At 47.4% G+C, this 15,286-nt stretch overlaps 1 protein-coding gene and 1 long non-coding RNA gene across 14 annotated transcripts in view; one reads left to right on the top strand and one right to left on the bottom strand.

Moving 5' to 3' along the window:
- The window catches only part of FAM120A (family with sequence similarity 120A), a 53,443-nt gene extending 51,942 nt beyond the window's left edge, over positions 1-1,501 (bottom strand). For 2 of the 6 annotated variants that reach the window (XM_054216821.1, XM_054216822.1), the window contains exon 1: positions 640-1,494. In XM_054216821.1, coding sequence (XP_054072796.1) covers positions 640-1,113 — 474 coding nt within the window. In that variant the 5' untranslated portion in view covers positions 1,114-1,494. Of the gene's footprint in view, positions 1-639 lie in introns of all 6 variants that reach the window. The other 4 variants (XM_054216819.1, XM_054216823.1, XM_054216825.1 and 1 more) reach the window with 4 other exon arrangements.
- The window catches only part of LOC128915907 (uncharacterized), a 28,500-nt gene continuing 14,191 nt past the window's right edge, over positions 978-15,286 (top strand). For 5 of the 8 annotated variants that reach the window (XR_008468794.1, XR_008468797.1, XR_008468801.1 and 2 more), the window contains exons 1-3: positions 978-1,114; positions 10,699-10,800; positions 12,242-12,399. This is a non-coding gene — a long non-coding RNA (uncharacterized LOC128915907). Of the gene's footprint in view, positions 1,115-10,698; positions 10,801-12,223; positions 12,400-15,286 lie in introns of all 8 variants that reach the window. The other 3 variants (XR_008468798.1, XR_008468799.1, XR_008468795.1) reach the window with 3 other exon arrangements.

Here is a 15,286-nt window from a genome sequence, read left to right on the forward strand (position 1 = left end):
TTTTCTCGTTCCCCCGTCCCCGTCCCCTTTCCGTCTTAATAACTAATTAAGACTACGATGCTTTTCCGCCTCACCTCCGGTACCAAAGTCCCAGCCCCACCACCCCTCCCGAGCGGCGGGGGTGGGGGGGGGGGGTGGGGGGAAGGCCCTGGGCAAGAAGGGACATTTTGAGTCAACGGAGCGGCAGCCCCGAAAGAACATGGAGGCAAAAAAAAAAAAAAACACCACAAAAACCCTCCCTGCTGCTGGGCCTGGCTTCAATCCGGGAGGCCCTGGGCGCTGCCGGTCGCCCCGCCGGCCCCGCGCAGGCCAGAGGCCTGCGCGGGGCCGGCGGGGCGACCGGCAGCGCCGTATAAATAGCCAAATCCCCCGGGGATTGAGGCCGCCGAAACTTGGGCCACCCCCGCGGGCCTCGACGACATTTTGAGGCGCTGAGGGGAGAGGCTGGGTGCCCCCCTCCCCCCCCGCTCCTCCTCCTCCCCTCCCCTGCCGGGCTAGGCCCGGGGCAGCCCCCGCTGCCATCTTGGAGCGGCGGCGGGGAGGGGGCGCTGGTGTCCCCCGAGGGGAGGCGGCGGGGCCGGGGGGGGGGGGGCGGGGGGGTGGTGGGGTTTCGGGGCGCCGGGCCCGTCGCCTCCTCACCTTGATGTGGAAGCGGATGAGGGCCAGGCGGATGCAGTGCGCCATGCAGACGGGCGGCAGGAACCAGACCTTGGGCGGCGGGGTGCCCTTGTTCTGGACGTGGCTGACGATCTGCTGCGCCGTCTGGCGCTCGTTGCCCTGGCGCTTCACCCACTCGTGGAGCCGGGCCTTCTCCAGGGCGCCGTTGAAGAAGACGAAGAGCTCGATGTTGCCGTTGAAGCAGGCCTTGGCCAGGGCCGCCAGGTAGCCCAGCATGTGGTTCCATTGCCCGCCGCTCACCCAGTCCGTGTAGAAGCCGCCGTAGAGCCGGTGCAGGCAGTTGTCGGCGTCGATGAGGAGGCGCAGCGGGGTCTGGGGGGGCCGCTGGCGGCCCCCACCCACGAGGCTGCCCCGCGCCAGCTTCTGCAGCTCGACGGGCACCACGGCGCTGGGGCAGTGCTTCTCGATGTAGTCCTGGAAACCCTGCACTCCCATGGTGAGGACCGGGCGGCGGCGGCGGGCGGGCGAGCGGGGGCCCGGCGGCGGCGGCGGCAGCGGCGGGGTCTGGGCTCGGGCCGGGCGGCGCGGCGGCGGCTGTAGTTGCGGGTGGGCGGTGGGAGCGGTGGAGCCGGGTGGGAGCGCTGGCTGCCGTCGGTGGCCGTTCAGGGGGGAGTTGTATGGATTAGTGGGGGGCTCATGGCTGCTGCGGCCGCCATGTGCTGCTCTCACAGAGCCATGGCTCGGGGATCCGGGCTGCTGCCGCTGCGGCTCCGACTGCCGGGGGGAGGGGGAGCGGCACAGCGCGCAGGAAGCCAACCCGCCGCCGCCGCCGCCTGCGGCAGGGAGAGCGGAACAGGCGGGACTTGGCGGCGGCCGCCGCTGCCACTCACAGGCGGCGCGGGGCGCGCACACGGCCGCCGGGGGAGGGCGGGAGCGCGGCCCCAGCGCCGCCGCCGGCCCGGTGCCCGCCGCCCTCGGGGCCCCCCGCGCTGCCTTGCCCTGCCCTGCCCTGCGGCACTGGGGCGGCGCGGCCCGCGCAGCCCGCCCGCCGCCGCCGTTGCATAACCCAAGCATGCGCGGGAGGGCGGGCGGAAGCGGGTGGCGGGGAAGGGGAGGGGGCTCGGGGGGAGGCGGGGGAGTGGCGGCGGGAGGGAGGCGGGGGGAGACCCGCGGGCCGGGCCCGGCCCGCCGAGATGGCGGGCGGCGCGGGGGCAGCACGATGGCCGGGCCCGGCCATCGTGCTGCCCCCGCGCCGCCCGCCATCTCGGCGGGCCGGGCGGTGGCCTTCCCCCTCGGCCCCGCGAGGCCGAGCAGGGGAAGCGGCGCCCCGGGGGGCACCTGTTGCCCCGCGGCTCGGGGATCTCCGTCCGTCAGGGCGGCGGGGCCCGGCCCTCCCCGCTGCCCGGCTCCCGCCTCGGGCTGCCCCGGCGGCTCCGCTCACGGGCGGCTCCCTCCTGAGAGGAAACGGCCGTTATTTACAAATAATAATTACAGGGTAGCCTCGCCTGGCCCGTAGCTCAGCGTTTTACTGCTGCCGGTAGAACTTCAGCTGTGCGTGATGGCCTTTTCCGCCTTGAATAGGTCTGAGGTGGCTGCTCGGGCCATGAGGCCTGCCGCCCGCAGGTTAGCTCAACCGGTAAATGAGCAGAAATACAAACTACTGGGGGGGAAACCCCGTTCTTTTCCCCACGGGCTGTGAGGAATTATCCTTCTTCAGTCTCAGCCGGACGAAATAATTTTTTAAAAGGCCAAGGTTAGGACTGTGCCCCAGCTTCAGAAGTTCGTCACGGAAATATTAACATAAGTGTCCGAGTAGTTCTGTGCTGTGCAGGTGTCAAGAAAATGTCAGGCCGCACACGCTGTATAGTCATGTTAATATTTTATTAATCAGGAAAAAAACCCATCTTGTTAATGAGATTTCAGCCCGGCTGGATTGGCACCACCGGTAAATATTCCCAGCGGGGAATGGCTGTTTCTCAGAGAGTGGGACGGTTCCCTCGCAGGCAGCGCTAGCGCAAGGCTGCTCCGTGGATGCTTGTATCCAAGGCCGTCTGGTACAGCATAAGGACGGTGAAATAAAGAATGCTGAAAAAGCTATGGAAACAGTTGATGAGGAATACGTGTTTCTTCCTAGAAATCTGTTTTTGTAATAATCTGAGAGTGTGGTTTCCTAAGTAAATAGTCATATCTCTTCCAAACTCCTTTTCTCTTAGACCCCCCAGATTTTCCCTTTCAGAGCAAGCACATGTTATGGTAACTTTAAAGTAATAAAACACTGTAGAAAACTTTGACACGCAAAAAGGCACACAAAACACGGTAATAGACCAACTGTGCTAATACAAGGAAAGAGGATCAAGGAGAAAGAACTTCAGAATTCCAAATATCCCAAAACACACCAAAATTTGATCATACGAACAGTACGGCCATACAAGAAGTGCATAAAAAGCAGGTGATCAGACTTACCTACGTCTGTTCAATGCTCTAACCAGAATACAAAGTTTGATCAAAAACAGGACAGGCCATTCTCTAATTAGTCTTAAGAAATGAGCAATAGCTGATTCAAGAAGAATTCAATACTTCAGTCATGGATTCTCTCATAAGATATTTCGGTTCAATAGTCTTAGGAATGTAGAAATAAAATATCTCCTAAATTTACTTGGTGGGGGGTTTTTGTTTGTTTTGTTGTTTGTTAAAAAGGAAAACTAGCCAAAAGCGTCCGCCAGCAGCTTAACATCCTGACGCTTGCCATGGAGGGCGGTAGACAGGGCAGAAGCGAGTGCTGCCAGGCTCACGTGGCCATCCACAAACATGGCCCTCCCTCCCCAAAAGAGAAGAGAGAGGAAAAGCAGAAGGGGAAACAAGGTGCTTCAAGAAGTTATTTGACACAAATAGCTGTTTTGCTGCGGCTAAAAACGTTGGCCAGACAAGAAGGCAACAGAAAAGAAGTGTAATTTATGGAAAGCAAAATTACCCTGGAAGACGGGTAGACTAAGATAGACTTAAAGAGCAATTAACCAAAGGCATGAAGACAAACAGGGTATTTTTTTCATCCACCAGCGGCAGAAAGCCCGCAGGAATCATCGGGTTATCTGCATATAGGAAAATGGCACAATGGAGGAAAAAGCATTGAAGAACTGGCTGTCTCGAGCACTGGCACACCACGTTTCACTCTTACCAGATGTTGGCTGTGTAAGGGAAGGGTTAATAAAGATTAATATTAAAGTCAGTGACTCACCATCCAACCTGAATAGAGGAGAATTAGGAGTGGCTCCCTAGAAGGAAGGAACTGAACAGTCGTTAGAAGAACTCTTAATGAATAACCATGTCAGGGCAAGAACATAGAGATGAATGTTATCATTTTAGTCTTGATTCCTCTGTTAACGAAACTCGGTCCCACCGTGAGATGAATACGGACATAAGCTGTGGCATAGGCTATCCACAGTAACCTCAATAGGTACATTGGCCTTGCAATAACTGATACATGTATTATCCATGGGAAACACCTGATTTACATGATTTCCCTTAATATTTCTCCTCCTTTCTCACCTCGGAGTGTCTCAACGCGGAGCTGCGGCCCCAGAACCTCCCAATTGTTGCTGCTGGGAGAAAAGCTCCCAGCTCTTTTCCTCGCTGCTGGATCTGCGAGTGGCCGTGGGCTCGTCCTGTGGGCAAGATACTTTTCTATGTTGTTATGTCAGCGCTCAAAGTGAAATATGTCTCTTATTATTTCGGTACTAAACTTAAATGCAGACATCTGCAAATAAAACATCCAATAAATGTTAACATTCTGCTGTTAGCTGCCCTGTTTCCCTTTCCTGTCATCCGGAGCGGTAAATAGCACACAGCAATAAAACTGACCCGTGTTGCCCTCACGGTGTATTGCTTGCATACCTGCTTATGAAAAATTTTGCTTACAGAAGTTTGCAGAATCTTCATGCGATTTATATAAAACCAGCAAAATTGTACCGGGACACGTCTGCGGGTTGACTTGCCTTCATTCTCAGTATGTATGTTATCTCAAGTGATTTCCTTTTGTTTGCTTGGCTTGGGTTTTTTTTTTAAGTTATAGGCACGCCTGCCACTTAGTCTAAAATAGTAGAAATTGAAGAAAAATTACTTAGGCTTAAAAAAAATTTGGGGACCAAATTTGTCACTCGTTGTAGTCTTGCTCTAATTTTGTTTCACGGTATTTGGCACCAGGCGAGACATCCCTTCCTATGATGATTCTGTGATTCTTGTATCTTAGGTTGGTGCAATAAAACCATATACAATCACACAAAATGTATACAGCTGAAGGATTCCCATGCTCAGGTATCACTCTATAGCCTTCCAAAATATCTACAAACACCACCTTGCTTTAGCATACAATAACTTTTTTCAAGTATTTATGGAACCTATGATGGAACATTTGCCCCTTAGGACAGAATAATGTGCATATGGGCGACACTTAGCTGAGCCATTTAAATGCTTATCAGTCTCTCCATCAGCATCGGCTCTTAGAGGAGTTTCAGTCTATTTCTGGAACTTCTTCATTTTTCAGCTTTCAGCAAGAATTAAGGTTGCAGAAACCCATAGGCGATTGGTCAGCTTAAACAGATTTATTACTAACAGTTAAGTTTTCTCTTAGTCTACAAGAAAGAATATTACTCTTCCAGCACCAACTGGGTAATACCAGTTCTCACAGTTTCTTTTGTAAAACTTTCTCTTTGGAGAAGACTTTGCTGAAATTTTTCGTTTCAGCTGATCTGCCCTCACCCACTGAGCATTCCTCCGCTCTAACATTTCAACTCAATTTAAAATTGAACTTCCACCCTAACTTCAAATTTTGAGAAAGGAGTTGCGCTGATACCTGGTGAATACGACACGCATCTTTCCGCTGGTATCAAGGCTTTTCCGTTGGCTGCGTGTGGATCCACTCGGTTTTGCTACAGCGTGGAACTTCGGCAGGAGACTGGTGCTTGGGAGAAGAATATTCCGCGCTTTCTCACTGGCCGCTGTGAACTTTGGTGACTGACCGCTTTGCAGCGTCTTAGTTTGCTTTTCAGGGCTGTTCTTGTATCGGCCACGTAGAGTTTGTGCCTTTCTCAAGCTGACTCTTTTAGCTCAAGCCACTGGTTTAACTCTGAGGACTGTTACCAAAGACTAAGAGATGCACAAGAAGCTGCAGTCCACTGATTTTTTTGTTGTTTTTTTTTTTCATTCTCCCTTATCAGCTGGCCTAATAATGGACCTTTCATGTTTTGTGAGAGTTGGCAGCAAATCCTACTTCTTCAAGAAGTCCATCTAAGATACGGGTGCTGTTCTGGCGCTGAGGAAGTCTGCTCTCCTTGCGCTTGCCCCATGCAAATATGCGCTAGTGGCGGCCATACAGGAAGAAGTCTTTTTCTTTTTTTTCCCCTCCTACTGGCATTTCTTTTTTAATTTACCTTAACAGAATGTAGTTTTATCCGAAGCGTGTTCTTCCTCATTGCATTTTTCACTCTTAGTCAAAAGCCATTTTGTGGTAAACTGTTTTATTTCATGCGTCCGCCTTTATACTATCCGGGGAAACTGCTATTGATTCTTGATTAATTCATCAGAGATTTCCTCGTTAGGCCCTTCGTTAGTTGCATTCAGTTATTTAAGAAATGTCAGTCTTTCCCAAAATGGCTAAATCCTCCTGAATTCTTGCGTACTCAGAGTGTTTTCATCCCATGGAGAAGAGGCTAATCCAGATGGCTGACACTGGGGCAGAAGCCCAGAAAGACACCAGTGGTGGAACAAAGACTCTTTTTTTCAGTGTCTTCATATTATTTGGGAATTTCGCTTGGCAGCTTAATTTTGTTGTGAGCTTCTTGTAATACTTTCCCCGTTAGGGTTGTTGGCCTGTGTTTTGGTGTGTTCTCCGTTATCCAGCAGCCAGACTATTATTTTAGTATCGTTAACTATTACCTACGCAAACCAGTCACCACCAGCTCCCCTGGGGCACCTCTTCTAAGAGCTGGGGCTATGACAAACCCCGCATCACGCTTTCGAGTACCTGGTCTCTTGGTCCTCCTGAAAACAATACATATTTTTCACAGAATAGAATCACAGAATTGTCTAGGTTGGAAGGGATCTTCAAGATCATCGAGTCATGTGTTTTTGAAAAAAAAAAAAAGGCAGATTTAGGAAGTGTATTGTATTTGAATGAACTGGCAACAATGTGTGTTTCTTGTGTAGCATGGTGAATGCAGAGAGGGGGGGTGACGGCGTAACAACCCAAAAATGGGATCACGAGGAGCTCCGTTGTCTTCCTGGGCGGGTGTTACAAGCCTGCTTGTTGGCAACCACCGTTGAGTTGCACTTTTTTTCTATTTTCTTGGGACAGTTCACCCGTTAATATCCTTTTTGGGTGTATTTTTTTTCTCTTTTCCTGAAGGCATCTGCCGCTTCCCAAATAAGTTCTTTAGGCCATTCAAATACTAGTAAAACACACCAGGCCAACATTGAAATCCTTTGTAGACGGGACATATCTGAAAGCGCCGCTTGCTACATGAATGGCAGAGGAAGAGAAAAGAAGTTCTCCGAAAGCCTGCTGTGGAGCCCACATTAATATGAAGGAATACGTAGTCCAAAGACCGACCCAAAGAAAAGATGGTTAAAAAGCCATCGTGCTTTAGTAGAGCCACCGCCACACCTGCAAGTACCTTGATGGTACTTAGAGGTCAACCCGTTAGGAGCTGGGCCCTGTGCAAACACTGGGTAAATGACAGTATTGCTCCAGCAAACTTTTAGGGCAAGAAAATGACTGGCAGCGAGTCCTCCGAGTGTATGGGAAAAGCGGCCTCGCAGCGGAGGGGGCAAGTGACGCCGACTGAAAGAATTCCTCCTTTCAGAGAACAAGCAGGGCTTTCACAGCACTGGATACTTAGCCGTGACACACAGTATACAGATTACATCAGGTCCATTCGCCGCCTTTAATTATTTTTAAAAAACAAAAGCATGAAAATTTTTAAGTTCTAAAATTTGAATTTTCAAGAGCAAAAGCATAAATAATAAAGGCATTGCGAAGCAGGCCACAGGAGCTGGTGGAGAGCAATAGCGCTGGTTCTTACAAAACCTGGAACAGTAGCACGCTGTTCCCGTGGTATTAATGAATAGTTGTGTGAGACGTACAAAAAGCCAGTATTTAAAGTATATTCTACAGCGCTTTTTGCAGGAGCATCAATAGTATTACAAACAGATACTAATAACGTTATTATAGCTAGATACTACAACAAATATGATGCATTTGCAAGAGTACGTAGGAGCTAAAAATATACACTGTGGCCATTTCAGAAGAGCAGCTATTTACACTTCTAACACTTTAAAAACATGTCATTTTTGTTGGCATTTGTGCAATTAACACATGTATCTAAAGCATGTAAGTGACAGATTTAGCTACCTAAACGCGGGATATGGATGCCAGGTTTGGGAACACCATCCAAGCCAGACCTTCACTTTCAGTCTGCTGCAGTAAGTAAATTCTTCATCATACCCAAACACACGCCAGCATGGTCTACCAGCGCCTTGGCTGGAGATGTAGGTAGCTCAGTTATTTGTCTTGCCATGTACTGCCCTTATTTCATCCCAGCGACTCTGGCTGCCCGGAGCTGTACTCTAAAAGTCAAGTTTAAAAAAAAAAAAAAAAAAAAAAAAAGAGAGAGAGAGAGAAATCAAATTGATTTGAATTGCAAAGTATAAAGTTGTGGGGCCGTGCCTGCTTGAATCCGCACGCAGGCTGAAATGAGCTCTACAAAAATCAGAGCAGTGGGCTGGACACAAGGGCTACTTTGTGCCGTTGCCTTTTCCCAGCGCATAATGGCTCTCCGTGTCTGTCCCGTGGGCACAGCCGGCTCTCCTGGGATGAGGATCCTTGGGCTGGGGCCGTTAGGGAAGAGGAAAAGCAGACACAGTCCTCCTGTTGTCCAGATCTGGCCCGTGAGCCACCAATTAGACTGCTGTGAACTACAGCGCTCAGTTCAAAGGGCGGCTAATTGTATTTTAATGACAATTTAAATGTTACCGCTGGTCATTTCAGAAACATCCAGATCACTAATTACTAGTAGTCTATTCGGCGCTTTAAGCAGGCACGGCACAGCACAGTAAAAGGTGAAGTAACATTATTAACGTTCTCAATGGCCTTCAACGCCCTCCCACGTGCCCAAAGCGTCATCTCCTGTTGGTAGGCCCCAGCTCTGCCCTGGCTGCTCACATCTGTCATCCAGCTGCCGCAGAGCTTTCTGCAGCGTCCTGGAAATAGGGGCAGAAGAGCAGTGATTCGAAAGTACTTACATTCATGAAATCCTACAAATATTAAAAAAATATACTGGTAATAAATATTAACTAAATTTCTTATGACATCTCTGCTTCAGAACGTTTTACCTTAAATACTAGCTTGATTGGACTGAATCTCTGAACAAAGTGTGGGCAGGATGGAGAAGAGAAGGCTCCGGGGAGACCTTGGAGCCCCTTCTAGTCCCTAAAGGGGCTCCAGGAAAGCTGGGGAGGGACTCTGGCGCAGGGAGTGCAGCAATAGGACGAGGGGGAACGATTTTAAACTGGAAGAGGGGAGATTTAGATGAGATATTATGAAGAAATTCTTGGCTGTGAGGGCGGTGAGCCCCTGGTCCAGGTTGCCCAGAGAGGTGGTCAATGCCCCATCCCTGGAGGGGTTCAAGGCCAGGTTGGACGGGGCTTGGAGCAACCTGGGCTGGTGGGAGGTGTCCCTGCCCAGGGCAGGGGGTGGCACTGGATGGTCCTTAAGGTCCCTTCCAACCCAAACCATTCCATGATTCTAAATAAGCTCACCAGAAAGTCAGATGTGAACACGCTGGGTGCCTGTTGGCTGCGGAGGTTCTTTCTGCCCCGGCCGTGCGGGCGCGCGGGAGGAGCAGTGGGCGATGGGGAGCCCGGCCGGGCTGCGGAGCACGGGGAGCCCAGCCCCGCCGGTGCCGCCACTCACGGGCATTCCGGTTTCCAAGGCTGGCAAGTCAGTACCCGCCAGAAGCATTAAATTCCTTTCCGAATGTTTGCTTGTATTTTGTACAAGATGCCCATAGTCTGTTGAGGAATCCATTCTCCAGAAAAAATATTTGGACTGCAAGTCACAGTTTTCCCCTTCAGAAATTCAGCCAAAACACACCAAATCTGCTAACCACTGACAACATAGTGGTGGTCAAGATGTTTATACCTAAAACACTGTATCAGTGAGAGCAAAGCACACATCTTGCCCGTGTAATAGATATGTAGCAATGAAATGGAAAATCTGTCTAAGCCCTTTTCTAAAATACATGCTTTTATGAGAATATAGGTTAACTGTAGTACAGTGGATTTTAAATGCTAAATCCAAGCAATTAGAATTTTGGAGAGACTTGTACTGGTGCAGGAAAAAAAGGCGGCTTGTTTTTTCATTGGAAAATAAAATGCATGTAAATAAATACTATCGCTGATTTTTTTTTATTTTTTTTTTGGGTGAAGATTTATATGGGGTTAATCCCTTTACAGTCCTGGAGTGTATTAGGTTTCGCTAATCTACCCTCGGTTTTAGGTGGGCTTGCAGGCGGAGGCCGGGGGCGAGGAGGGAGCTCTGCCCCGCCGGCCGGCTCGCGGGCTCCTCTCCGGGCGCCCCACACCTGGAGCCAGCGATTTTTTCTGCCTGTAGTTGCGTGAGCACCTGTTGGCGTGAACAAGCCCCTAAAACTGCTTTAAAGGAGACATTTGTTTAGGCAGAGGAGGCGGCTGGTTACAAAACAACAAGATTTGCAGGCGGGAAGAATTTTGCATGCAGTTTTCAAGGCGTGTTTTTTTTTTTTTTTTTTTTGCAGTTGTTTGACCCGGGAGTTTGACTTTCCACATAACTGATCTGTCGCTGGCGCGGGTTGAGCTTTAAGCACATCGGTTGTGTTCCGCTCCCTTCTCCTAAGGTTCTGCAGCGACCGTGGCTTTGCAAATGAAAGTCTGGAAAAATTCTTGCACTTTGTTACTAAGTGCTGGGGTTTTTTTTCCCTTTTACAACGTTGAGGGTGTTTGAAACTGGGTAGATCCGATGGCAAATAATTCCTCCCTTTTCTGTTTCAGGAAACGCTTGCCTTAACTGCCAGTCTGCTCTTCCAAATCTGACAGCCCGTGCAGAACAGCAGACCTGAGCTGATGCCAGAATAAGTGCTGGTCTGGTAAGAGGTAACGTTTAAACTTACGTATTCCCAGATTTTTTAATTAAAGATCATTCACATTTGCTTTTCATTCTTTTCAGAAAGGTCTGAGATATTGGTGTCTTAGGGTTGGGGTTTTTTGCCTTATTTACACAGATTACTTTCTCATTTTCATTTGTTCTTTTAAGGATGTATCACTTGAAATTTACCCTGTGATTTTCTCGCCTTTAGTGTAAGTCAGGAAAGCATTTAAAATTTAGAGAGTGGAATATTTTTGAACAATGGCAACTCCTCTGCAAGAGATGAAAAGAGTTAAAAAACCAGCAAGCTTGTCACTTGATGACAGAAAACCTTACTTCTCAAAGTTGTACAAACATGCAGCCTGGCCTGCGTTCAATGTCTTGACTGCCATAAAACTAGAAACATTAATTAGCATAAATTCATAGTCTAGTTCTGAAAAAGAAAAAAAAAAAAAAGGTATATATTACATAGTTCTCAGTAATGAGAGCGTTTTTATTTTCCAGAAGACGTCAGTTTAATTCTCCAGATACTCTCAGTATATGGAGCAACTTTTGATCTCCCTCTACATAATACAGCACGGGAGAGTGTCTCTTTAAATTCATTTATAAAATAATTCAGGACTGTGGGTGTCTTTGATCTGTTCCTCTCTGCTAAAGTACAGAAGAGAAGAACATGTCGCTTAGCAACCCCGCGCCAGAATCGGGGGGGGGAGGCGGGGAGGGATGGATGGTCCAGAGTCACAAAAGGGAAAGATTAATCCCTGGCAGAAAACTAAACTTCTAACAGCGCTTCTCTAAAACGAAGCAAGCAAATAAACAAATGACAATGACAGGTCTATGCAGATTTAGGTAATCTCACTTTTTTTTCCCTTTTTTTTTTTTTTTTTACCCCACTTCTGGTCTATTAATAGCAATCTTACAACCAAATCAGAAAATCAGGCCCGGGATAGGCGAGGCAGGCTTAAATAGCTTCAGGACTGGGTTGCAGTCAGAGGGAATCTGAAGTTTTATTTTTAAACCAGTTAAGCATATTTTAAATTGAATTAGTGCTGTCAAGACTAATCCTAATTAATTTCATACCGCAGTTTTGGTCTGAACACTTCAAATAAATTTCGTGCGGAGTCTCATCCTGGTTTACAGTTGGACAGCTTCAGTGTCACCCAGGCTGATTTATTTAGGGTCACTTACCTCGTCGTAAATAAAAATCGGTTACCAGGCTGTGACTAGCTGGTAACTAGGTAACATCTTAGTAACTTTGAAAAAAATATCAATTAGGAAAGTGACTTTGCACTGAAGTAGCTGAGCAGCGCGCAGACAACCTCTGCCGTTTCTGCAGCTGCAAGACGACGCAGTCCCGCAGAGCAGTGGGTACCTGCTCCTCCTCTTTCCCTTTCCGACCAGCCCTAGAGCAGCCCTAATTCCCTAATTTAGCTTTTTCTTTTGCACCAGAACTCAAACATCAAACCCTACAGCCCCGCGCGGCCGAGTTATGGAGGAGAAAATTGCTGCAGAGAACTGTGCAAGGGGAGGAATGATGGAACTGGTTTAAATGTAGCCCACCGCAGCGTGTTTCACATGGCTGAGAAACATCTCGTGATTAAATAAAGGTAAATTGTTACGCCTGGTCTTACGTTAATGGTCCTGAAGGTTACTTAAAATCTTCTTAATTTTTATGCCACTTCCATGTCCTAATCACCTATAACTTATTACTGAACATACCACTGCACGGTTAAGAGAATCCCTAAATGCTAATGGTTCACGTTTCTCCCAGAGCTCAGTACAGGCAGTTCTGCTCTCAAATTTGGTAGTAAAATTGCAGATGATTAGAGCAAATGCCTGCCTCCATCCACAGGCTAGAAGTTTATCTAAACTGGCATCTGTTGCATATTCCAGCAATTACAAGCATACTTGAAACTAGACATTATTGAACTCTGAAGTAACGTTTATTTTTATCTAGTAACAGAGATGGTAGATGACAGCGTGGACCTCATTAAGATCTATGTTTCTTAGAATAGGGTATCAAAGAACTTAATACATAAGTAACAAGAAAAATTGTTATTACCCATATATAGCAAAGACCTAGAGAGCAGAATCTCGTCTGCAAGGAGATCAATGGGAATTTTACTGGTTACTGCAGAGGGGTGCCTGGATTTTACCCAGCATCTCTGAGAGTGTGCTTTTGGTGCTGGCAAATGCTTATGTAATGTGATTCTTTGGAGAAATTTAATTAAAGAGAAACGTGTAAAGCACTTGGCATTAAGTGGCCTAAGTTTGTTAACGTACAGTATTTAGAATGAAGCCCAAATTAGAAGCAAATAATGCTAACTCAGCTGTGAGCATTTCCATAAAAATTACTTTCTGGAGAAGCTTGTGTAGACTCTCTGCATTTTTGGTTTTAACAAATATTTTCTATATGCTTTCATTTTTATGATCCAAACAAATTTGGAGGCTTTATTTGAAATGTCGCAAGCTGAAGCAAACCACTGACTCGACTGTGTCTTTGCTCTCAATTACACCAGGGTCAACAATTCTTTACTGTAACTTAATCCTGAATAAGTATTTTTGCTGACTGCCGAAATTGAGTGGGAGGAGGAGTCCAGCAACAGTAGAGCTCTTTTGCTTGTGCTTGTGTTTACAGTACCAGTTCATATACTTAGTGGGTTTTATTTTTAAGAAACAGAAATATGTAATATCCATGAGGCTAAGATTATCCCAGTTGGAGATTCTTGTCGTTACAAAAAATCCATGTGATTCCTCTAGCAGAGACGGAACATCTCCGGCTTCTCAAACAGGCAAGCAGACTTTGCGCGTCTGATATTTTTTGAGGAATATGTTTTGGACTACGCCGACTTAAAAACATGTACAATTAACATAGCTTTCTGGTTATGGCATTCAAGTTACCAGATCAGGATGGTACATGAAAAAAAGCATGCAGATAAGGCATGGTTTGCCCAAACATGTCATCACAAACTGACTTCCTAAAGGTATGTCTCAAGCTGGAGAATGAAAACACGGATGTGTGATACTTTCCCATTTCAGAGCAACCATTATATATAATATCGCTATGATGCAGACTACCTTCACGGCATCTTAATCCCAGTATTGACAGAGGGAGAGTAATCTAAATTCCCAGAAGTGTCATGTTGGAGAACTCTCAGTTTAGCACAAAAATTCTTGAAAATATCTTTGGTGGAGAATTGGACCCAGCTGACAGTATTGGGGAAAAGATTTTCTTTGGCATGGGACACCACACTCTGACAGCCTCTGTTCTCAATGAAGGATCTCTAATCTAAAATGTATCAGGCTATTTCTCTCTCTTGTAATCTCCTCCTAAATGAAAATAGAATTATTCATCTTTTTTCACGATGCATGGAAAAGTTTGAAGTTAAAAATAAATCTCAGATCTTTCTCGGTAGAGGGACAACGGCTTTCTTTTCTCTATATCTTTAAGGAAAAAGCATGCTGGTCCAATCACCCTCTTCTAGGTCATCACAGAAAGGTTTTTTTTTGGTATTTGAGGCTCAGTTTCCCCACTGAGAAGTACTTACAGCAGTGCGAACTGTGGCAGCGTCAGAGAAGCTGGGCATCTTTACTGCTTGCAGTACTGCCCCAACATGTCTGACTCCAGCACCAGAGAGCTAGCATGGAAATGGAATGAAAAATTCACTGAAATGCTTTGATGTTGCATATATGCAGAATTTGAAAGGAATAAGAGAGTTTATTTTTAAAAGGAAATTAATAAAAGACATTATAAAGCTATGCAAAATAATGGGTGGTATAAAGGGACCTCAGGAAATTCTTGTTGCATTTCTCGCCGCGTAAGGCACACGGGCATTCACAGAGGGGGATACATTATGCAAAAAAAAACACCCCAAAAGAACCCATTCCCTGTTGGATTTGACAACGCGCCCTTGCTGCCAAGCCCGTCTCCTGCCCAGCCCCGCCGAGCGGGGAGCGTTGGACAGCCTGCCCCCAGCCAACCCTGCTCGCTGCTGTCTCCATCGCAGTTACCATGCGTAGCACCTGCGAGGTGTTGCAGCGCGAGGTGTTGTGCAAGAGAGAAAAAAAAAAAAAAAATCAGTGCAGAGAGGTCCTTGTCCTCAGAAAACCTGCTGAACGATACCTTTTTCCTTGGAAGAAGTCGTATTTACATGGGGAATTTACATGTATCAATGACTGTGGCAGAATATTTCTGAGGAAGCCCCTTGTTAATATTTTGGCAGCATCAGAGTGTTTTTCCCAATTGCAAATGTCGCTCCATCTGCCACAAAGCCATTGGTTCCAAGAGTCTGTCCTTCCCCGTTAAAGGGGCATCACAGAAACATTCTGTTTGCTGTTGGGATATCAGGAGAGGAAAGCAAGATGAACGTGTGGCCCACTGCAGTAGCGTGCCCCGTTGGTGAAGAGTTTGCCATGAGGAAACAAGCCATCTGAGGAGGTGTATCTTCCTATTTACTAATGAGTGAACTTTTAATTTAGTTGATTTTAACATGA

Source organism: Rissa tridactyla, chromosome 10 (genome assembly GCF_028500815.1).
Source record: "Rissa tridactyla isolate bRisTri1 chromosome 10, bRisTri1.patW.cur.20221130, whole genome shotgun sequence".
Classification (NCBI taxonomy): domain Eukaryota; kingdom Metazoa; phylum Chordata; class Aves; order Charadriiformes; family Laridae; genus Rissa; species Rissa tridactyla.